At 38.8% G+C, this 25,303-nt stretch overlaps 2 protein-coding genes across 2 annotated transcripts; both read right to left on the reverse strand.

The window, feature by feature from the left end:
• Window positions 1-3,112: 3,112 nt before the first annotated feature.
• LOC140163802 (craniofacial development protein 2-like) lies at window positions 3,113-4,108 on the reverse strand. Its single transcript, XM_072187117.1, has one exon. It carries the CDS (start codon window positions 4,106-4,108, stop codon window positions 3,113-3,115), a length of 996 nt encoding a protein of 331 aa, XP_072043218.1.
• Window positions 4,109-19,212: 15,104 nt separating this feature from the next.
• LOC140163803 (prostasin-like) lies at window positions 19,213-24,487 on the reverse strand. The gene is made up of 4 exons (XM_072187119.1): window positions 24,250-24,487; window positions 23,196-23,332; window positions 19,752-19,947; window positions 19,213-19,238 (listed from the first exon to the last, which is right to left on the reverse strand). Exons 1-4 carry the CDS (start codon window positions 24,485-24,487, stop codon window positions 19,213-19,215), a joined length of 597 nt encoding a protein of 198 aa, XP_072043220.1.
• Between the last annotated feature and the right edge of the window lie 816 nt (window positions 24,488-25,303).

Here is a 25,303-nt window from a genome sequence, read left to right on the forward strand (position 1 = left end):
AGGTAAATCAAAAAATTGTACCAATTCCAGCTGTGTCTTCCATACAGCTTTTGCTGAGGGTGAAATCTGGCTGTCCATTTCACCCCTACTTTTGGATGTGTCTAAATTGAAATATCAAAATTCCAGCAGGTAAATTTGTAAATTGCACAAATTCCGGTTTTGTCTTCCATGGGGTTTTGCTGAGGGGTGAATTCCGGTTGTCAATTTGACCCCAAATTCCAGAAGTGTCTTCCATAGGGGGGGTGCGGAATTCATCTGGAATAGCCCAATGACTTAGGCACTTTGGTTATGAGGGATCGTTAGGGTGAACTTTTAAGTTGTGAATCATATATTTCCATCAAGCATTGTCGAATGTTTATTAAGATAAATTAGCCAATAGAATGTGGTTATATTATTGGTCATCTAATAATTTTCTTACTTGTCAAGTGTTTTTCATGTACTTACATACAGTGGGCAGCTGTTATTATCCAGTCGGGCGCCACCAAAGATGCACCACAGATTCGCCTTCCATTAAAGTAGAGGGCGGCCTGCCATGGATATTCGCCCTCTTCTGCCGGCTGACCTCCAACGATTTGAGTTCCTGGTTCTTTTTCTACGGGTTGTAGACCACATTGAGGATCTTCTGTAAAACGTTAAACAGACCGACAAGTTAAACGAACTGATATGTGATGCGATCAAGCAAAATCAGTCGGAACTCGAAAATATTAAATATTCAGTTTTTTATAGGATATCTGTTTAATATGTACAACAACATTCAAAATTTAGAGTTAAAAAGACAAAACAACCGACGCTTCGGGAGCACAAAAACATCCCTTTTACAAGGTCCTCCCTCATTGTTTTTCTTTAATCTTTTGTTTGTTGCAAAATCGGACCACCTTGGTATCTCTGGTACCCCGCTGTATGGTCTGGGAGGCGGAGCCGACGCGTGGAGACGTTGGTACGTCCTGGGTGTCCCACACAGCGTCATCATCCCTATATCTTCGTGTCAAAAATTGCCGTGATAGTACGGCGAATCCTCTCGTTTTTCAATAGCTACGCAGGGCGATTTTGTTCGAGATAGGCCGAGCGACTCAGGCTAAGCATAGTACGACTATCATATGAGATACCATCAAATTCTATTTTACACATTATTACGATTTGCGCATGCTCTAGTATCCCATCTCTCTCTCTAAGGTCACATTGCATACACGTATGCAGGTGTGGTTCTTATGAGAGTATGCCATCGAATGCGGTCAGCGGCAGCCCTGGTAGCCTCAGTGATGCTCAGGCCTGTGATAATTTTGATGTCGTCAAACCAGCTCGCTGCAGGTCTGCCTCTCTTGCGTTTTCCCTCAACCATTCCTTGGACAATTGTTTTCTGAAGACAATGATGTCTGGTGATGTGGACAAAGTATGATAACTTTCTAGAAATGATATCGGCTCGCAAGGTCTTCTGAACTCCAAGCTCTTGAACCCACTCATTTGTTTTCTTCGCAGTCCATGGAATCCTCAGGATTCGTCGATAGCACCACAGCTCAAAAGAATCCAGCCTCTTCCTGTCAGATAGTTTCATCGTCCAGGATTCAGATCCATATGATGCCACACTTTTCCACAGTTTGGTCAGGTTTGAGACTACACCTCGAGCTATTGCCAATCTTCGTTTTATCTCCTAGGTGCAGTCACTTTTGGTGTTAATGATGGAACCCAGAAATTCAAAACTTTCCACCTCTTCAATGAAATCACCCTCTAAGGAAAAGTTTGCATCTGTGTCATTTCGTCCTGCGTCTACAATCATGACTTTCGTCTTCTTTGTGTTCAAGATGAGTCTCCTCTGTTCACTTGCCGATTTTATTGCTTTCAATAGATCCATCAATTCCTCTTTGCTACTGCAAACCAGGGTTGTGTCGTCTGCATATCTGAGATTTGTGATCCGCTGACCACCTATGGTAACACCTCCTCGAAAGTCTTCCAAAACGTCTCTCATGATGCTCTCAGCATAGATGTTGAAAAGCTGAGGAGACAAAATGCACCCTTGTCTCACACCTCTGCCAATTTGGAACCACTCTGAGTCACCTCTACTCGTCCTGACTGAAGATTCCTGATCCTGGTATAGCGTACTGATGAGCTTCACCGCGTAACCGGGGAATCCCATATCCCGCATGATGTTCCATAGGTCTTGATGGTTGACACAGTCAAATGCCTTGCTGTAATCGATGAAACAAAGGTAGAGTGGAATGGAATGTCCTCTGCATTTTTCAATGATATTTCGCATATTGACAATTTGATCCCTGGTGCCTCTTCCTGCTCTAAACCCGGCCTGTTCGTCTACTATCTCCGTCTCGAGCCTTTGTCTCATTCTGTTGTTGATGATCTTCAGAAGAATCTTGCTGGCGTGACTGATTAGGCTGATGGTTCGATGGTTTGAGCACTCTTTGATATTTCCTTTCTTTGGTATCGGGATAAATACGGCTCTCTTCCAGTCCTTAGGCCATTCCGCATCTCTCCAGATTTTGTCACATAGCTTCCACATGATGATTACACCTTGCTTACCAGATGCCTTCCACAATTCACCTGGAATCTCATCACAGCCTGGTGATTTCCCATTTTTTATCTCCTTCATTGATTTACGAACTTCATCCAGTAGGGGTGGTGGTTCAGTGTCAATTTCAACTGAATCAATGATGGTGGGTTCCTCCTCTGCTTTCTGTTCATAAAGCTCAGTGCAGTATTCTGCCCATCGGGTCTTGATGTCTTCGCTCTCTGTAAGTGTGGTGCCATTTCTATCATTTATGACATCAGATCTTGCTGAAGTTTTTTGAGTCAGTTCCTTTACCAAAGCAAACACCTTCTTGGAGTCGTTTCCTGCTTTTTCCATATCCTCACATTTCCTCTCAACAAAGTCTCGTTGATCAGCTCTGACTGCTTTTGTTACTTCTCTGTGTTGTTTCCTCCATTCTGACATACCTCCTCTTTTTCTGGCTTCCTGTCTCTTATCAGCAAGCTCTATTGTCTTCTTAGATATCCAGGGTTGCTTCTTTTTCTTCTTCTTTGTGATGTTTTCCTCTGCTGCACTTAGCACTGCTTCCTTCATTTCTTCCCACAATTCGTTTGGAGAGAGTTCTTCCTCATCCGTTCAAAGAAGCGCCTCAAATCGGTTCCCCACACTAACTGTGTATTGCTCTGGGATTTTGTCCACATCAAATCTCACTGGTGGTGTCACTCGTTTCTTTGCTTTGAGTTTCAGCTTCATCCGTGCGACAAGTAGCTGGTGGTCACTGCCGCAGTCTGCTCCTGGTCTGGTTCTTACACTGAACAATGAAGAGCGCCATCTTCTTTTAAGCAAAATATAATCAATCTGATTTTTCACATTTCCGCCAGGGCTCCTCCAAGTCCACAGTCTGCGAGGGTGCTGCTGAAAGAGAGTGTTTCCAACAATCAGGTCGTTTGCCTGACAAAACTCTTCCAAACTGTCTCCACGATCGTTTCTTTCTCCCAATCCAAACTTTCCAATTGACCTTGATTTGATGTCACACTTGCCAACTTTTGCGTTCCAGTCTCCCAAGATGATAAGCATATCTTTGCTTGGAATCTTATCCAGGACATCTTGGAGCTGACCATAAAAGTTTTCCATCGCTTCATCAGATGCAGTGGATGTTGGTGCATAAACCTGGACAATTGATATGTTGAAAGGGTGACCATGCAGTCTGAGAGAGATGATTCTGTGGCTGATTGGGTTGAAGCCCTGGAAGGATCTAGCTGTATTCCTGTCCAAGATGAAACCAACTCCGAACTCCCGCTTTCCTTCATCTTTGCCTGAATATATCACTGTGTATCCGTTGTCTGTAGTAAAACGTCCTTGGTTGAGCCACCATGTTTCCGAGATGCCCAGTACACAAATGTGTTGCTCTCCCATTCTTTTTGTAACGATCTCTAGCTTCCCAGCAGTCATACCTTGAACATTCCATGTTCCTACTCCTACTCCTTTCATGCTCAGGATTGTCGGCAGTACATTACAGCTGTGCCTAGTCGGAACAACATGCTCTTCTTCCCCAGTAGCCATTGACGCATCGTCTGGCCTGCGGGTCCCACCATTGGATGCCGGGTTTCTACATTGATTACGACCTCTCATATAAACTATCTTGGCCAAAAGTAAATGCAGTGGGTGGCCGGGTCCTTCTGCATTAATGGATTTGCTGAATGGCCGCCGTTGGCTCTCCAGAGCCGACGCCCTTAAGATGAATCTTTTATTTCGTTTCAACCGGGTGTTCAGCCACCCTCCTCACCAGTATCCAAAGGAAACTGGTGGGGGAGCCGGTTCAGTCGCCGACAGCTCGACCCTGAGCAGGTTGTACTGAGCAGGTTGTACTGGATACAGGTTTCCAGTAGCAGGTTTCCAGACCTGACCTGACAAAATGGAGCACCCATTGGGAAAAAACACCCATGGGAAACCCAGCACCAAACGGTGCTGGTAAGGGTAACTTTCAGCTCCTCGGCAGTGCTAGGCACTGCCTCCCCTTCCCATATGGTGTTGTTATTATAAGGAAATTCGATTTGTTTTGAGTTAAAACCAAGGTTAAAAATACACTCACTTGAAATTAAATACACTAATTAGCGTCCATCACTGTTTTCTCTGGATACATTTTTACTGCATTTTTGGAGTAACGATTTTTAAATCGAAAGTTAAAATTGTGATATATTTAATTTTGAGAATTACAATTATATAAAGGAACACATTTATGACCCAGGTGCTTGTATAATAGAAAATTCGATCACAATGTATATCACAATGCATATGTAAACTTTCTTTAACTGTGTCAACAATAGAATATTGATCACCAACGGAGTATGGAGCTTTATGAAAAAAATATTTATAATATAGCGTGTTGACACTGTGTCCCACCTAGGCGGGCTGTACAGTTTCGGGTATCGGATGGTACCAACAGTGGTCCATTTATATTTGTTAGGCCTGTGGCTTTTCAAAATTTCCCTTCCCTTTTATATATTGCTGTTTGTTCATCTTTTGACTAGAATGGCTGACCATAGATTTGCTTTTTCCCTTTTTGACCTGGTTAGCTTTTATACTTGCACATGTCTGTTTTTCTCACCTAATTGATTTTTCCCTTGTATGTTTTTTATTATTATTCTAATTTCTTTTCATTTTGTGCTTGTCACTTTCTTTTGTTGTCTTTCTCATTTAATATCTGGCAGTGCTAGTTACTAGTGCTACTTGTTTTGACCTTGTAAAAGGGATGTTTTTATGCTCCCGAAACGTCGGTTGTTTTGTCTTTTTAACCCTAAATTTTGGATGTTGTTGTACATATTAAACAGTTTTAACATTTATTTTCCTAGGTTATGTACACTACTTGAATCTTTTTAAGATCCATTCAAAGTTTCCCTGCTGGTCAGTTGGTACTGTTTTAGTTTGCTTTTTTGCTCTTATAGGATAGTAACAAGCATTTACAAAGCTGGATTTTGCAGAAAACCCCATTCAAATTGAACAACCAGTTCCAAAGATATGAGCAATTAAAGAGTTTCCAAAACAAGTGGAAACAAAAGAAAATAATTTGTTTGGCTATATCTCAAAATCAATATTTCCGAGTTCCGACTGATATTGCTTGATCGCATCACATATATTGTCGTGAGTTATTCCTGATTCTGATTCACTTCATCCAACCTTATCCAAATACCTAAACAACGAATTGTAAGTTTATATTTCCTATATTTTTTTACCAAAATTAATATTTTACCGAAAATCATAAATTTCATATGTATCTTGAATGCAGTTAATTTTAGTTGTACTTTTAAAAAGTATTTTAGTTGTACTTTTAAAAAGTAATCATGATGTGACTATTACATAAATTTTTCAGGCCTCAAGCCTTTCTTTTTGTGATCAATTCCCGTTAGATTAGACAAGTTGCTGTGCTTCACAATTCGCCCGTCAAAATCACCCGCATTTTATATTATATATTTATTATAAAAAGTATTGCTCCTAAGTGTATGACCATGTTGGAGTTTTATCTTAACAACTGACATGTTATTACCGTGATACAGCTTGCCTGATTTGACTCTCATTAACACTGGGCTCCCATCATCATTTTTAGGTTTTACTCACCCTGCCAAGCAGCTGTCAATTTGAAGATTATCACCAATAGAAACACTGTCAGCTTCGTGATTCCCATGATGCCTGTACAGAATCAACATTGATAACATTAGTATAAACCTGTTCCTACAAAAGCAGTAACATGGCAGCAAATCTAGCTGTGAGCTTTTGATTACGCTTTTAATTAAAGCAATAATGTGCAATTTGATTAAATAAATAATTCTCTTAAAGAGGAAGCCCTGCTAGAGCAGTTCTTCTGGGGTGAACCAAACCTGCCTGGTTATCAAATTAATCAGTGACAAAGTTATCTCTTAATTTGACAGGTACTAATTGATGTTTTAATGTCATTGCATCAATTAGCACCTGACAAATTCAGAGAAACTTTTAAACTGATTTATTTGATAACCAGGCAGGTTTGGTTCACCCCAGAAGAACTGCTCTGGTGGGGCTTCCTCTTTAATGGTAATGCCAACCACTGAAGGATCTATTTCTGGTGCGTTCTCCTTCTGTAAGTCCCATAATGCTACTTTCTCGATCTGACCAAACTTACAGCAGGATCCGTTGGAGGTGACACAAATGCAACTCGGGGTCAAAGTTCATGGAAAATTTATTCTGTGAAAAATACGATTTTTCACATAAATGCTTCTCCTTCAAAAAATGTCGCAGCACAATAACACTTGCCCACATGCATCGGTTATGACTGTTTAAAAATTTACAACAAATTTGGGTTAAAGGTCATTAGCTAAATGTTATTTCGGTACGAAACCAAATACCTTCAAAATCTTGAAGCCGTTACTGTCATGACTGTGAGCAACTCGCAAACTATTTGTGTTTTAGTAAAATTCTTATATTTCAAGAACACAGTGGTCAATTGAATATATGAATACAAAAGCCACCTAAGTCCATACTTAAACCAAATTGAGTTAAGCATGGGAAAGTGTTCCTTTACATAGGCCTGTCATATGTATGAAAGAACAACTCAAATTCATTCTCTGTGTCTATTGAGCATGTGAAAAATAGCATGTATGAAAGAATCACCCAATTCCATGATTTGAGTCTTGTAACACATTGATTAAAATCCAGTATGTATAAAAGTCCACTTGTAACACATTCATTGCTAGAGAGTGACTTTTGAAAAAAAAATGGGTTTAATAAAGGAAAGTGTGTGGTTTATATTACATGGCAGAATGCTTATCAACATTATACATACCTGTGCGCTTTATTTTGTATTATCTTACTAGTGGTTATCTCATTCTAACATTGTTGTCTTTGTATATGATTCAAAAAAACCACCTACGTCCAAAATTTAAAATGAACCCCACGAAGTCCCTAAAATGCTAATCGTCATACCTAATACAGGTTAATCCACTCATTTGTACGTAAAACTTACCATATTGACCAGGTAAATCTAACTGAAGGAATTAAAATGATACACAGGTTTTTCTCTCAAAATCACTTCCCATGGACTTAGGTGGCTTTTGTATTCATGTATTCAATTGTCAAAATTCCAAAAGTATGTGATAACTGTTTTAATCCTTAACCACGTCAACTATTTAGTTTCGGTTGGTTCGAAAAATACCCAAAAATTAATGTTTCCGAAGATACAGTTCTTTCAGGGACACCCTGTATATATGCGTAGAATGTGTTATGATTTTACTACCTTTTAGACACAATCAGGGCACATTATTTGTGGAGGTAATAGAATGTAGTTTATTATTTACTAAGAGTGGTCTTGTTCATAGACACATAATATGATTTCGGGTGTCATCTTTCAGGCCGTAGACGACCCCACGAGTATTGGAAACGCGTAACACACGACTTTTAAGGTACGCGTATGTTGCACGTTGTATGGTAGACCAAGACGTGATGATGTGAAGTTGTAAACAGGTTTGGCTCATTTTAGAATGGGGAGGGTTTATGATGGTAACTTAATTTTTCCCCAGTAACATAATATTTGCTCGATAAAATAGTTTATGGTTGGAATAGTTTTAACATATTTAAATTGACTAAGAATGAAAATAAACGATATGAATGTTTGCTTTTGATATCTTCTCCCTGTGGTAGACGACAGACAGGTTCATTATTTTATCGTTATTGATACTGGCTGTGACGGCATCGTTTAAAGTGCCCTCGCGTAATGGGTTTGGACAAATCGCAATGCGCGAATTTTGGATTACGGTCTGTAGAGGTAGGGCCTATCAGAATAATGTTATTGTATTAAAGAACCCTTGAATTGTCAAACTTCAAAGGTTTGTACAAAAGCTTACAAAAAGATTTTTTTGTTAATAATTTAAAATTAGACTTAAACACTACTTAAGTTGTTAATTGTCTAATTTTCTACTTTCTAATTTTAAATCATTCTCAATTTATTATTACTGATCGTGCCATGTTGATAGTATTTTGTAACATAAAAGTATACACATATTGCAAAAACATATTTTTAATCATGAAGGAAATTATTATTATGGTCGTCATAATTATTGTTATCTGGGCGAAGTCTGATATTTCCCATTTATCAAAGAGTGATTATCGCCTTGAGTAAACAAAATATTGAGTGAATTGTACACTTCCTTTGCAATTCATATAAAAACATATTAAAAGCTGCGCAAATACAACACCTGTTATAATTTTAATGTTAACAGTCCTGTATTCCTTATTTATCAATACAAATTTAAAAATTCTTGACAGAGAGAACTGGAGGTTGCTATTAAGTATTGTGGCTGGGCGCAAGTATGTACTGGAGAGTTGTCCTCTTTGCACATTGGGTACTTTTCAATGGTAAGGCAGTTGACTTCAGCAATTTGTCACTCAAAATTTGGTGTGTTTTACCGATTAAAAACTATTATGAAATGAATGGTGCTCGACAACTTTTTTAACGCTTTTCGATAACTTTTCTCTAAAATTAGTTAAGTTACAGGATCCCCCAATCTTCATTGTACCGGAGTGAATGCTTACCTAGGTACAACATGTTGTGTAATGGCTGCGCCCATATACCTCAGTGTGAATTTATAAATAAAGAATACAGGACTGGGTATCAGGCAGCTTTTAATAAAAAGAGGGGAAAAAGTTCAATTAGAGCTCGTTTTCAAGTTCAATTTCTTGCACGCCATACAGGAGTTATTGAGTTATTTCGCTATTTTCCCTCTCCCAGGAAACATCATACACATGGGCGAAAATAAAACCCACTACAATGAGCCTTTGGATCTCAGGTATTATCCATACCTTTCCATGTTAGTGTGGGCTTTAAAATAAATGCACACGCGCACACATGTAATATTGCCATATTTAAGAAACAAATCCAGTGGAAATCGTATGTTAAGATTTTAAAGCAGAAAACACAATTTTGGTCTTAATTTTGTGTCTAATTTCCAGTTGCGCGAAGACGTACTCACATTATTTGTCATAGCGACATTATGTGGGTATGTTTGTACTTATTTTGGTATTACTAGACAGTCCTAAAGAGTCCTAAAGTTATGTATAGCAGTATAGGGTATTTGATATAGAAAATCCTGGGGTTCCTACACTGTAGACATACACTGAACTAAATCGACCTACAGTGTATCCCAAAAAAAAAGAGGCCCCTCATTGCGCCCTCTTTTTCGCCTATTTCTGAAAAGTTGATCAAATATATTTTGGTATGTAAAGAAACCTTTAATTGTTAGCTTTAATAAACCAAAACAATTATTTCAATCGGCTCACAACCTTTGAAGATATGCCCTTTTAAAGACAAGTACCCGTTTTCACTCTGTCCACGGATAGCAAACAGAATGGTTGGGATGGGTCATGCTGTGGAGTGGCCTGCAAGATCACCAGACCTCACAACACTGGATTTCTTCATTTGTGGCAAAATCCAAGATCTTTGCAAGCGTATTACTGCTATATTCGCAAGTATCCGGCGCAAAAGGTTGATACGCAACGCAATTGATGCAATGAGGACTAGGGCTGAAACCTGTATTCGTCAAGGAGGCAACCAGTTAGAGGGCAGAGCAGCACAGTAAACTCACTTCAAAAGAACCAAAGACAAACTAAACAGCCCTTTTCAGGGCTACCTTTTATTCCAAAAAGAGAAATGACTTATGTTGTCAATAAAAAGAAAGCAAGAAACAATAAAGTAAGAAAGTAAGAAACATTATAAAACAAAAAGGCATAAAATAACCGAGAAAAACATAAATAATTACAAGTATAGCAAAAGAAGTCCCATCCCACATCAATTTCGCCCAAATTAATGACACTTAACAAAATCCATAACCCATAAGCCCATTGGTAAAGCCCATTCCCTAAAATAAACTTGTTATTTTATAAAGTTATCATCGAGGAATGTTTTATATTCATGCATGGTATATGCACTTTTCAATCTTTGAAGTAGCCAAACCTCTTCTGTGGACAGAGTGAAAAACGGATACATTTCTTTAAAAGGGCATATCTTCAAAAGTTATGAGCCGATTGAAATAATTGTTTCAGTTTATTAAAGCTAACGGGTAAAGGCTTCTTTACAAACCAAAATAATTATACTTGATCAACTTTTCTGAAATAGGAGAAAAAGGGGCGCAATGAGGGGCCTCTTTTTTGGGACACCCTGTATTTTGTCCAGCTTAGTATAGGATTCGTCTCTTATTCATTAATGGCAGTTTTGTGCGATTCGTCCAACTGAAACGTCGATATCTACACCGCGCAATAATATTTTCCATCATTTTTGGCGGAAATGAAAGATCACCTAAAACACTATCAAAAGCATACATTAATTATATTTCCTCAATATTCTCGATTCGACACTCTGCCGAATTCATAACGAATTATGAAAAGGAGCTGAGATGCATTGGTTTATCCCACATACCAAAGAGAAGGTACCAGCTCACTTCAAAGGTTAAAATTTATTCTAAATTTGAAAAAAGGAATTCCTTACCTTGCTGTTACGTCTGTATGTTGTATAGGTCCAAACAGCTTCTGTTAAAGATACTTTCACTATAACGTTATCTACATTGTAATGGCTTCGAGCGTATATTGATAGGCTTTCTTTGCAATATAAATGATAAAATGACCAAAGTCCAATTTTTTTGTTTCGCCTATTACAAATGAATTATGTTTTTGCATTCGTTTTGAATTTTCGCTCTCAAGTTTATCGCTCGATATAATGCTATTTTTATCATTATAGGACGGCCGCCACACAACCAACAAAGAAAGTCCAATTTAATTTCATTTATTTTCCAATTAAAAAAGTGAATAAATACTGAAGTAGTATTTAGCTGTATTACTTGAGCTCAGAGATTTAACTCCCAGTTTAAAAAAAAAAAGAATTATTTTCTTTTGACAGCTCAAAGCTTTGACGTCACTGCCACATCAGGGTGGAAAATGCTTTAGTTTTGGTAAATAATAGTATTTATATGGAGTGTGAGGATCAAATTACATCCAGCGTAAATATAATTCTCGCTATTCGCAATAAGGGCGCCGCCAGCGGTTTGCGATGTAATCGTGATGTATCATGGGAAAAGGTCGACATCAAGTCCGCGCAATACGAATATTACCATGCTATTACATAGGAACACGTGACAATATTTTTTAGTTTGTCAAAATAAAGGTGTTACACGCGAATCGATACTCAATAATACTTAATAATGTGATTTGAAATGTGCACAATTAATTTTTCTCTATCGATTTGCGTGTAATACCGTTATATTGACAAACTAAAAAATATTGTCACGTGTTTTTATGTAATAGCATGGTAATATTTGTATTGCGCGGACTTGGATGTCGACCTTTTCCCATGATACATCACGATTTTCCCAAGATACATCACGATTACATCGCAAACCGCTGGCGGCGCCCTTATTGCGAATAGCGAGAATTGACACACCTGTCAATAAATCAGATCTGATAGATATACGAACAATTCTATTCACGCATGCCATGTTGGGACTGGTTTCTGGGTGGGTGTGTGTGTGTGGGGGGGGTGGGTTCTGGTGTTAGGCCCTAGTATTAACTAATTAATTATAGCTGTACGTTGTACGTATATTAGCATGAATAGGACCTGTAATCTGGGTGCAAAAATAGGGCGGGATTTGTCGAAGAACTTGTCAAATAGGAAGCGTTGTAAGGTAAAAATAGTTTATGGTCAAAGATATCGCACTCCTGTACATGGAACCATATTACCTCTCTTCGTTGGTATTCGTAGCTCTTTATAAACATGATGCAATTAAAATCAATGTAATTTTGAAAGTCACAAAGCAGGGGCACGAGAATTGGTTCTTGCGGGACCCCACTTTCTCTTAGCTTCGACGTTATGCTCACAAATAGGTACAATGCATTTATGACAGACTCTTAGTAAGATGAAAAAAACAACTTCTCAGTGGTCTATAAATACACAGATACACAGCTCAGCATCCATGACATTAAATAAACGACGGTAGTAGTCATAAGCACATATAGTCATTTTATTGAGTATCAAATACACAACATTAAAATACAAATTTTGTAAAAACATACTTTTTACTTTGAATTTGAATTTTGAATTAAGTTTTTGGATCATCGTGTCTTTATTTCTTGAACGGTTTTAACTAATGAAGTCATAAGTAAGCTAAAAGATGCACCGATTGGCTAATAGTTCTAATTATAACCTATCTGTCTTTGTTTAGAATATACAAGAGTAAACAATACCTGATACCTTAATTGGTTTGCTGTCTGTATCTAAACTATTTGTGAAGATGGGGGGGGGGGTGACAAAGTTTTGTGCAAAGGGGGGGGGGCAAAGTTTTTGGCAAGTTTAGACTAGGATGGGGAAAGCAATTGTTGACAGGCCGAAGGTGTGGGCAAGTAATTGTTGGTACACCATTTGGCTATTTTACCCCCTGAGTACTCATGATTATTGCACAGCTCATAGGGAACGAACAAAACGTTCGATGATGTCCTATAAACGAAAGTCCGGGGGATGAGGGGGAAGGGTCAAAGGTCAGATTATGTTTGTAAAAATACTAAATGAAAAATCGGTCAAAGTTGTTCCTTCAGGTTGGAATTGTCAACATTTCACACTTAAGTTACAGGGAGGGAGGAGGGAGGGATGGAGGGAAGGAGAGAGGAGGGGGATAGGGCAGCCTGCTGATGTAAGAACTTTCGTTTATAGGACGTCATGAAACTTTTGGTTTGTTCCCTTAGGCAAATATTATATTATATATTAGGCTCAATGTCCCTTTAAATGTATGTTTACATTTTCAATGCTGCAACAAAAACGTCACACAAAATAATGACGTCTTATTTGCCGTAGCGACCATTTGCTATAGTCGCTGGTGATACAGCTGGATCCTTTATCTCATTACCAAAACATTGACCAGACTAATGCCGTCGCAGTGATCAAGACGGATGGTGTTAACACAGATGAATCTGTGAAAGTAAGATTGATAAATGTCAGTTTATAAGTAATTTCAATCAATCAATCATTTATTCAATCAATCGATCGATAAATCAATCCATCAATCAATCGATAAATTAATCCATCAATCAATCGATAAATCAATCCATCTATCAATCAATGACGAAAATTTATCACGAAATCGAGAAAATGATAAGTAGGTGAATTGTATTGGACATAGATTATAAATAAACCTGCCATTTACGTTGGGCAATTCATTTCCAAACAATTAAAATGTTGTAAAATCGTACTTCTCACTTGTTTAATAGCTTGCCAAAGTTATACGTCACTATGTGATAAGGATAATATTTCTCAACATACGTCACTATCAGGATAATGGATCCACTCGAATTTTCACATACGTCCCGGCAAAAATTTAGGTATGAGTCATGCCCATGAACATGCCAAGATCTTGCCATGAACATGCCAAGAACATGCCCTATTTTTGCTAGCAACGAGCATGGATTTTCATGAATTTGGGAATTTTTGATGGATTGTTCATGCTCACACATGAATATTCATGCCCTTGCATGCTTTTTTTTTGTCATGCGTTTAGTCAGAGCCTTGACATGTTCAGGGCATGTTCATGGGTAACTCATGGCATGAATCATGGTCAATGTCAAATATTTTCTACTTCAATGCCCATTAATTCTTTATTCAAGGGCGTCAATTACAATTTTAATGGGTTCAAAATTAACCACCCAGGAATCCTCGATAGAGGATTTTCATGCCATATACAAAACAAAAGAATCAGAATGTCTTCCCATGTTCATGCCATGTTCATGGCATGATTTGCATAGCAACCAGTAGCGAATTTTGGGAATACCCATGAATTTTTTTTGCCTCCGTACACCATAATGTATGTGATAACACCCACGAATCAATCAAACATCCGATTAGATTTGTTTTGTTTTGTTAACTTAATTTTTGTTTTCTTGATATTTTAATGGTTTCCTTTTTTTAATCGAGCCCTCTTTGGAGCAATTTGCGTGCCATCAGTCGAATTATGCAACTTGATCTCATATATTTCATGAAGTGAGACTAATTTTTACAATCAACATATCCTATTGGAAAGTGTATTATTTTGTTTGAGATTTATCAAGCATGTATACAAAATTTTAACGCCGTATGCTATTATATATCTCCTATTTACAAAAGATTATTTATTTTTTAACTATTTTAATCTACAGTAAGCCAAAAAATTAAGGTACCAGTTATGTTTACCCCTGTATATCCTAAACAAAGACAGATTTGTCATAATTGGAACCAGCAGCCAATAGCTGTATCTTTTAGCTCGAATTTAAGACCTCATTCGTTGAAATTGTTCAAGAAATAAAGACACGATGATCCAAAAACCAAGGAAGGTGCCAGTTTAAAAGTTGCAGTTTCTTCCATTGCATGCGCTATTGATTTGTACACAAAGCGTTCGCGAACAAGGGAACTAGTGCCTGCTTCCATTGATAGCACGTTAAAACTAGCGTCATGCTTTCATTGATTAGAACACAACAGTGCAACTTTTGATTTCGCCTCCTTCAGTCGGTTTTAGATCACCGTTTCTTTAATTCTCAATCAATTTCAACAAATAAGGTCTTGAATCAGAGCTAAAGAGTTTTAATTTTGACATATTTGTCTTTATTTAGGTATACAGGGGTGAACACAACTGGTACCTTAATTTTTTGGCTTACTGTATAGAAGTATCTATTAACCTATCTGCGGTAATCTACCCACCTACCCATCAGTGGCGTAACCAGTGGGGTGGCCAGGGGGGGCAAGCTGCCCCCAGGCACAAAAAAAACTGGGAAGAAGAGCAAAAAATTGGGAAGGGAAAAGGGGAGAAGGAGAGAAAAGAGGGAAGAGAAAGGGAAAGAAGAGAAAAAGAGGGAAGAAAAGGGGGAAAGAAGAAAAGAAAAAGAGGGAAGAAAAAGAAGAAGAGAAAGGGAAGGGGGAAGAAAAGGGAAAGAAAGAGGAAGAAGATCTATAGGGTCCTACTACTTTCATTGTGAAATTTGTTTTCTGAAACACTGATTTTTTAGCTTCTTATATGCCAAAAAACCGGAGCTTCAGGGGGCGGACCCCCGCCGGGGCTTTGCCCCTGGACCCCACCAGGGGCCCTAAGGCGGGCCCCTGGACCCCACCAGTTTAATGCTTCGCGGCAAGCCGCTCGCACATAAATACTACGATTTTTTTTCAGAAATTGGGAAATTTTACAATCTTGCCCCCCCCCCGGAAGGTCAGGTCTGGTTACGCCCCTGCTACCCATCTTCACTTACCACCAGAGCCAGGATTCTGTCCATCAAAGATTGGTTGCATCCAGTCATATATAGCGGGTGCGTATGTATAGACAGCTGGGTAGCCATCCTTAGCGCACCCATAACCCCATGAAGGAACGCCTACCACGTACCATTTAGATCCCACTTGACTCACTAGTGGCCCATCACCCTAGAAAGGAGATTGTTCAGAAAGGACGGTAAATCGCAAATAGATATTGATGGGTTGACAATATTACCTGCAGCATGCTGGCCACTTCTAGAGGACATATGATTTATATAAACCCTGTCCCCATTACCAATGATCCTATTACCCCCACGACCCATTATTCAAAATCGCGCACTGTGATTTGTTGAAACGCGTCACGTTAAAGACCATTAATTAGCAATAAAGTCGCCAGGGCAACAAACTTTTCTACAAACATCTACTATAAATTCAATTCTACTCACATGACATATCCCCTTGCCAGCATCTCCTCCAGCACACACCATATTGTCCGTCACGTCATATGGATCATATATCTGTCGACAGTAGGATTTAGATGCTATCTCAACTTGTACTTCATACAAATTTGGATTGTAGTTTGGATCTAATATTCAAATAAATAAGAAAAAACCCAATGATAGCAACGACTTGCAGATTTAGCCATGTCGTATCGTAGGTACCAGTAAACAGTCATGCACTCGTTTTAGGTGGAAGCGGTGCAATCTAACTTTAAAACCCATCAAATGCCTACCCAGCAAACATAAAACGTTTTACAGAAAACGTTTAATGTCTGGAATGGTATAAAACGTTTAATTTTGACAACAATTTTTAAATTGTTGTTGTGTTTTTCATATAGAATGTTTTAAAAGTGTGTCATTGAACAGCAAGCAGTGAATTGTCTCCATCACAGTCTTTGATGAATGCGTAGCATCGTATGAACTGTGTAGCTTCTAGCTGGAAAATGGGCCTCTGTAATTTCTTTTTGTCAAAACCTCAAGTGTTCCCTTCATCCAATCAGAATTTTTTTTATATCAAACGAAAGCTAACACTTCCCCCTAAAAACTCCCCCCTTTTCGTCACTAGGTCAACAGATAACACATTCAATTCAATGTTATAGCAAGGCGAATGTGGTAAATCTGTTGAAACTACCTATCCAACCACATTTTTTGACCAAAATTTAGGTTTTAAAAGTCAAAACCTCAAGTGTTCCTTACAGTATTTGTCAAATTTTATGTTATTAAATGCAAAAGCACACTTATATTGTCCATACACTAGCGTCACTAGAATGAGCAATGGCCAATTCTCTTTAAATTGGAAATCTTGTGTAAAAAGTTACTATTTTCGCCTGTTTTGTCATATGGTTGTAAATTCAATGAACTATAACTTACAAATTGATATGCTATACAAGTGTATCTTATTCAGAATAATTTTGAAAACAACATCCAGTTTGCTTTACACTCAGACGTCTATTCGCGTAGATATTTTGCGAGCAGTCGATGACAACAATGAGGTTGTCCCGATGTTTTCTCGATTTGTCCACAGCCTTCGACACCATTGATCACGCTGTTTTTGGATCAGTTTGATCAGTCTATGGTCTCGAAGGTAATGTACCCAACTGGATGGATTGTAACCATTATGTTACCAGTATGTTGTTGAGCATGTTTGACTTTTTCACGATATTCGCCATGTCCAATACAATCTACATAACCACGTTCAAAGCCCAACCACCGGTCGACAAGCGAGAGGACCTGGTTTCGATTGTTCGAAACGATAGAACGTAGTTAAACCGCCGGTTCTGCCAGGATGCCGGCGGTCGAACGGTGGTTGGGGTTTGACATCCCTTAGCAACATTTTACAGCCATACCATTTTCGTTCCTTGTTCCCCATCCAGTTGCCACACACGATCTTCCCGCCGAAAATGACATCCCTGAACTCGGGACGCACACTGTACGAACATAGTTTGTGATCATAAATGGGGCGCTTAGCTTTAACAATGCAACATTGTATTGCAAGGCGCCGTCCAATTTGGGGTGCACGAAGCGCTGGTTGACGGTGCGATATTGATGATTGGATGATGGACTGTCCCAATTGTTGGATCCCATGTAGACTCTTGTTGTTGATGAACTGAAAAGAGGTCATAATAATAGTTTAACAAAGTTGCACAATATTCAGGGATTCCTCCCTTTTATTCTGCTGCGAAGTAATTTGGAACCTTCGAAACGATGGTGTAACGAACGACCTTTGTTCAAAATAATACGCAAATATTATGAAGAAAATCATAGACTTTCTCAATCTATGAGGCTGCTTTTTCCTTACTTTTTACCTATGACCAGCAACGGGCCATGCTAGAACCCAACTTATATAGACCAAATAGACCATGGTAAGAGACACTTACGTCCATGCTATGTATGATCAGGCTGGCATTTTAAAACCCATTGTGGATCGCTCGAATGTGGATGGGCCAGAATCCCACCATAGGCGGAATCACATTATGAATCAATGCTGACAACGGGCACTTTCCGTCGAGCAGGTATAGACCACATAAAACTTACCTCTTACTTAGATAGTTTGTCTATACGTCTTCCTATTGTTCACTAATGATCATATCAGCGGGCCATGTTAGAAACCCGTTGTGGATGGACCAGAATCCCACCGTAAGGGGAATCACCATTATGATTATGAATCAAGACTGGCAACAGGCACTCTCCAATAGACCATCCCCCTGGCAAAATATTGGGGGAGATCCCCCCACCACCCAAATCCGGATCTACGCCTATGGCTCCAAAAACACACATATTGTTAAAAATGTCTTCAAAAATAATATTATAAAAATACCCCTTGGGCAATGTTTTTGACTCCTTCAGAGGAAAAATTCACAATTGAAAGGGTCAAAAAAATTTGAAAATACCCCTTCAGCAAAATACTTAAAGAAAACCCTGCTCTCCATCAGCTTCCATCATGAGTTGGCTTTATATAGACCATATGTGACACGATCTGGTCCATGGGGGCCAAAGGAGGCATTTTTGAAAATTGAGTTACTGTAATGATTACATTATACATACAATAGGCTATCATTTGCTGAAAACACCAAAGGTCTAGCATACTTGGTTCTTAAGTTATGAAGGTTTTTGATGTCTATTTTCTTATGTATTTTATTGTTTTTTACTCCATATTTTTGCCTTTATCTCAGTTTCAAATTTGCCGCCTTTGGCCCCCATGGAAAACACCACAATGCCTGTTGTTGACTTACCTATGATCCGCGGGCCATGTCAGAACCCATTGTGGATGGACCAGAATCCCACCGTAGGCAGAATCACCATTATGAATCAAGACTTGCCACGGCCATTCTCCTTCCTGAGCAGGTTGACCACCAACGATCTTTGTCTCCGAGTTCAATGGTGCAGTTTGTACGCCACATGCTAATTCAAGCAAATGTGAAAAGGAATATTAAGAATTGAGCTAAATATATATTTCTTGTCCCTCAATCTGGTCCATGTTCTTTCACAGCTGGTATTTGCACAAGCATACCCTAATAGCATTTGCAACCTGTGGTGGCGTATCAGGGACTCGAGGTAAAAATCTTGGTGGCCATTATTTTGACCCGGTTATTCCGGGACACTTACTCGCGAATCGCGCGTCTAATGCCAATTTTAAACAATTTCAACCCAACATCACGCCAGGTGAATTTTGTGTTTACAAGAGGTACACTACAATTTGCCATATCTCGAAACGAAGATTCACATGTTCTCGTCGATTTCTGCCCCATACACCAGTATGACCTACCAGTATATTTCCATAAAGAAGAAACACTAACCCTATGGGAACTATCTGCCGATTGGTCGAAATGAATATTGTATCCAATTTTGAACCAATATAGGAGGGTATTAATAAGATCATCTGCAAATGCAAGTTTGACCATAAATAGTTTAAAGCCTAGTCATAATTGGTTATTGAAATGAGCATTTCAAGATATCAACCAATCAGAAATGCTGTTATATGACAAGTAGTGGTCCAACCTACCTGTAGACACTGGTGGAGCGGGTGTTGGTGGCAATGGTGGATCTTCTCCGCGGAATATAGGCTCAATCCAATCGTATAGAACTGGCGCATATTGGTAAATAGCCGGGTAACCTTCCCGGGCACACCCGTAGCTGGCTAAAGGTATTCCTACAACATACCATTTTGAGTCAACTTTGGTCACCAGCGGACTGTCACCCTGATGCATGAATATAAAAGTAAAATGAAACGAAAGTAAAATAAGATTCAAATTTGATTATGGAATGAAAATTTAATAAGCATACATGAATTAGCCGTGAGGATGTCTGTGCTTGGTCCTTTATTATTGGTGGAACCACAATAGAGGTTATCCGTGTTCTATAAGCTGCATATCCTATCAGCGTCAGCTATACCTTGTTTAGGATTTTCAAAAGAAGTACCTGCATGTGCAACCATGACTGTTTCAAAATTGTCCGCCTAAGTCATGCAAGGCACTCTGAGGTCGCATGCATTGAATTCTCGCTATTCGCAATAAAGGGCGCCGCCAGCGCACGCGATGTAATCGTGATGTATCATGGGAAAAGGTCGACATCCAAGTCCGCGCAATACGAATATTACCATGCTATTACATAGGAACACGTGACAATATTTTTTTAGTTTGTCAAAATAAAGGTGTTACACGCGAATCGATACTCAATAATACTTAATAATGTGATTTGAAAAGTGCACAATTAATTTTTCTCTATCGATTTGCGTGTAATACCGTTATATTGACAAACTAAAAATATTGTCACGTGTTCCTATGTAATAGCATGGTAATATTCGTATTGCGCGGACTTGATGTCGACCTTTTCCCATGATACATCACGATTTTCCCATGATACATCATGATTACATCGCAAACCGCTGGCGGCGCCCTTATTGCGAATAGCGAGAATTGGTTTGAATGAGGAATACTACGGGAACCAGCGCCTTTTGTTAGAAGTCACACATGAGTAACGTGGATAACCTCTATTGATTTCGCGCAGTACATGCCCCGAGTTCGAGTTCCGGCCGATCCATGCAGATGGCTTTACATGCGTTTGGTTTCCAGTCTACTCGCAGGTTTTCTTCGAGTTCACCGGTTTCCTCCTGTATCTAAAAACTGAGTGTATGTATCTGCCTCGTCTCCCGCACAGTGTCATCGCCCTAATATCTTCATGGCAGAAATCGCCATGGTAGATTGAATCCACATCCACGCATGGTCATTTTGTTCCGACCGTTGAGACGCATAATGAGCCGAGGGACATCCGACTAAGGCTACTGACAATAGCCTGGTAATTGACCTCTCTGTGTGTGAGTGAGCATGTGTACGCCATGAGGTCAATCTGCTTTTAGACTGCCTCCACGAGTGAGTGCAGCTAGCCTACGCTGCGCTATAGTTCGGCACATATAAAATCAGAATTTTTGTCAGTTTTTGAGTTCAAGACGTACGGTTCTTTCTCAAGACGCAAGCTAACGACTATCATCATATCCGTTCAACACATATATTCAAGTGCAAGGAACAAAATATGGCTTCATTATACTAAATAAATTACGGGAGATATTCATCATTTTCTACCCCGGTATCCAAAAGATTTATCGTCTGAATATCAAATCGTGCATAGCACATTCACGTGTATCGATCTCGTGTATTCATTTCAGTCTCTCTGCTGTATAATCAGTCCAAGAGAGTGCTAAATATGGATCAGGAGTATTACATAATAATACCCTCCTATGACAATAGCTGCACTAGGTTAATCGTATAATCTCCTTTATGTGGTTAGCATGGCTGGGCCAGGAAATCCACAAGGTCAGCCAATGTATGTACATGTATTCGGTACATGTGCCATATCTTTTACAATGGGTGATAAATTTCTGGTTTGTTTTATTTCAAAACGCAACAGTCGATATTCTAAAGCTTGGTCCAAATCCAAGAGAAGAACCAACTCTAGTAATTTATGTGGTTTCAAATTATATCGGCCGTTGCCTTTTTGATAGAAATGGTGTTTGTTGATGTGCACAGTTTCCCATTAGATCATAACATGCTGTTGTACATCCAAGGTCAAAGGTCTTTTAATCCATATTTGGCGTTCTTCTGGGACTGATAATGTAGGGCCTAATTATTAACCGGGCGATGTCGGTGTGTCCCGTATTGAAACGTATTTCGTCATAGCAACAATAGCATCAATACAGAAAACTGGTAGTTCTTGACACGTCTGCATGTAAGGCAACACACCCAAATTTGTTCAATATTTGGATGGACCGTCGATGCTGCTTTGATGCTTCTAATTAATGAACTATCAAGTATTTAATCAAAATTAATGGCAAATTTATAATTGGTTAATATCAAAACAGGCAAAGATTCATATGTTATCACAAACAACAATAGTTAAATGATTGATTTCATATATAATAATAATCGACCAAGCATCGACGGTCGATCGAAGTATGGAACTAATTTGTTTCTATTCCCTAAGTGGAATTTTATTGGACTAGTTGTAGAAATTTGCATTTAGCAATCTGCTATAAACAGTCCTAATGATTATCATCAAGAAGTTATGCATGTTTACATTGGAATCAACAGGCCAAATTTGGGTTGGTTACAGGGGCGTTGCCATCGCCAGGGGGGAGCCGCAGGAAAATTGCCCCCTCTCCCCGGTTTTTCCCCCTCACATTGAAATCCTGGCTACGGTACTGGTCGGTTGATTCCTATTATACGACCAGACAGTGTGACAGTAGGTGTGCCGTCATGGTATCCTAGATTGGTTCCTCACTTCACCTAAAAAAATTGCCCAATCACTACAAAAAACATCTTTCCCCTGGTTTGACAGATTGGTTCTTAGTTAATGTCAATTTGGCGGTGCTGATTCCAAATTTCTATATGAACTTTCATAGAAGTGGCCGAAAGTCCTCAAATTTGACACTAAAATGTAAAACAGGGGTCAAATTCAGAAGGATTCGGAAAAAGAATAGTAACCTACTTGCGACATACCGTTCTCAAGTTATATAAGCGAGAAGTATCATGAGTAAAATGTAAAATTATGGGTCTTAAAATGCTCCGATTTCAACCAAATAGTCTCATATTGTTCGTCGTGTAAAAATAAAGTTAAAAAAGCGAGCTGTTCGAAACTGCTTATACAAAAAAACATGTTAAGTAAATTTTAGGGGCCTAAGCTTTCGATCCTAGCAGGATCTTTATCAAAGGCAAAGGCTTTGAAGATCCTGCTAGGATCGAAAGATCAGGCCCATCTAAAAATAATACAGAAAAAGAATAGTTTGCACTATCTAAAATGCTTCATTTCTGGTTATGGCCTATTTTGTAATGTTTCATCTATTAGATAACGAAGAATTCTAGACATTGCAAGCTATTTATTTTCTCCCTTATGAAACAATTAGACCAGTTTAGTTGAAATCGGAACACCTTTCGAAAACACAATTTGTTCTTACGTGACAAATCCCTTCTCCACCGACGCCTCCGGCACACACCATGTTATCCGTAACAATTCCATCATATATAAGATCACATGTAGACCTAGATGTGATATCGACGTTTACTTCATATAGGATCGGATTCACATAAGGGTCTATAGAACGTGATAGAAATGACACAATATAATTGTTTACAAAGTAACAGGTGTTTTTTTTAAGCCTTTTAAAGCAGTATTTCGTGATCTTATTCTCCCGGCTTATTCTCTTTTCATGACATTTTTCAGTAGATCCACGAAAAAAGCTTATTCCCAAAATTCAGTTAATTTCGATTTTGCATTTGCGAGTTATGCATGATTATGTGTATTACACTGCTCCATAGACAATGTGTTGTAATTGCGTTCTGGTTTACCAGAACGAAATTCAAATTTCACGATATCTTTGCTAAACGAACTAATCTGCAAGATATTTTTTGTACATAAACATTATGTAGCCAGAGGTTTCCAGTGAAATAAAAATCTCAACTTTTTTTGAGAAAAGTGAGGGGGATGATGCTCTGGATCACGAAATGCCCTTTTAATTAACAATAAATAAATGTAAGACTAGAACATATTTTAAGAATTTCACCGTCTGTGAAGCATTCTTGAGTAGAAGTTGGGAACCGACGTATCGTATACGTAATTTTGATGTGCTAAATTGAATTTTCCTGTTCCCTGTTGATAATTTCACTTCCATGTTTGTATATAATTTCATTTAACAATATATCATTAATTATCATATGCATTCGTAAACACTAGCTTTAAGAGTCAAAGTCCACCACACCTGATTGTTCGACCGAAGTTGTAACCATCGTATTCTCGCCAAAGTGCAAAAGTGGGCGAAAATCAGTAATTTTATTCCATGATTTATAAATTCGAATTTATAAATTGGAGAGATCACTGGAGGATGCCATTATCTTTATTATGATTATGGCTTGAAGACAGTATGTCTGGAGTTGACCCCTATCGCAGTGGGTGGCCTTTTACTGTACTTTTATATATCTTGTTGAATGAAGGTAAATCTGTGATTAACTTACCATATTCATTGCGCGATCCCCATCCCGCCGCTGTGCACGTCTTCCCCACGGCGAAGTCCATTTGTGCATTAGGAACACACGCAGTACGCACATAGTTTGTAATGGTGAAGGGTGTGGATAATTTCAGCAATGCAGCTGCAAAGTTTAAGCCATTGTCGTAAGATGGATGAATGAATCGCTGAGACACCGTTCTGGTTTGTGCGTTTGATGATGGATAATCGATGTTGTTGGTTCCCATTTGTACGTTTGTAAATGAGGATCTTTAAAAAAGCACATCAGGCCCAAATGAAGCTATAAAGCTGAATTTATACTCCATTGCTGAGCGACTAGCGATTAGTTTCTAGCCAATGAGGTAGCGCGCTTTTTATTGCGTTTGGAAAAGCGAGTTAACTAATTTGGTCAATACCAATCGCTCAGCGATGGAGTATACATTCAGTTTTAATTTTACATATAAATGGATTGCCAGTGATTTGCTGAACCAGAACACCCTAAAATTCATCAAAAGCCGGATTTTAGTGCATTTTTTGGAACAAAAGAACCCAACAAATAACAAAGCTGAATGCAATCAAACAGACAAAAGCTGTCATTCAAAATGATACTTTTTCGCGCGGAAAATTAGTCGCGCTGCATAAAAATATCGTCAACATATTTCCAGTAGTGAAAACTGCAAACTTGAGCAGCATCGTTGATGACAGCCTGGAAAAAGATGGGACCAGGTTTGGTACCTTGCGGGACACCAGCACACAAGGGGGCATAATCAGACATGGTTTGGTTATATCTCACACACTAAGTGCGATTATTGAGGAAACTGCACACCCAAGGAACGATAGCCCTCGGACCCCCAAAGCAATCAACTTTTCAACAGCTATATTGTGATTTACCAGGTCAAATGCCACGGAGAAGTCCGTGAGGACTACCGTTCCTACATCGTTGCGTTTGTATGAACCTTGGAAAAGTGTGTGCACAAGATTGATTAGGTAATGAGATGTTGATATACTCGACCACTGACATTCCCAAATTGATTGATATCTATATATGGTTCAATATCATACAC

The sequence above is a fragment of the Amphiura filiformis genome, chromosome 11 (assembly GCF_039555335.1).
Source record: "Amphiura filiformis chromosome 11, Afil_fr2py, whole genome shotgun sequence".
In the NCBI taxonomy this organism is placed as follows: domain Eukaryota; kingdom Metazoa; phylum Echinodermata; class Ophiuroidea; order Amphilepidida; family Amphiuridae; genus Amphiura; species Amphiura filiformis.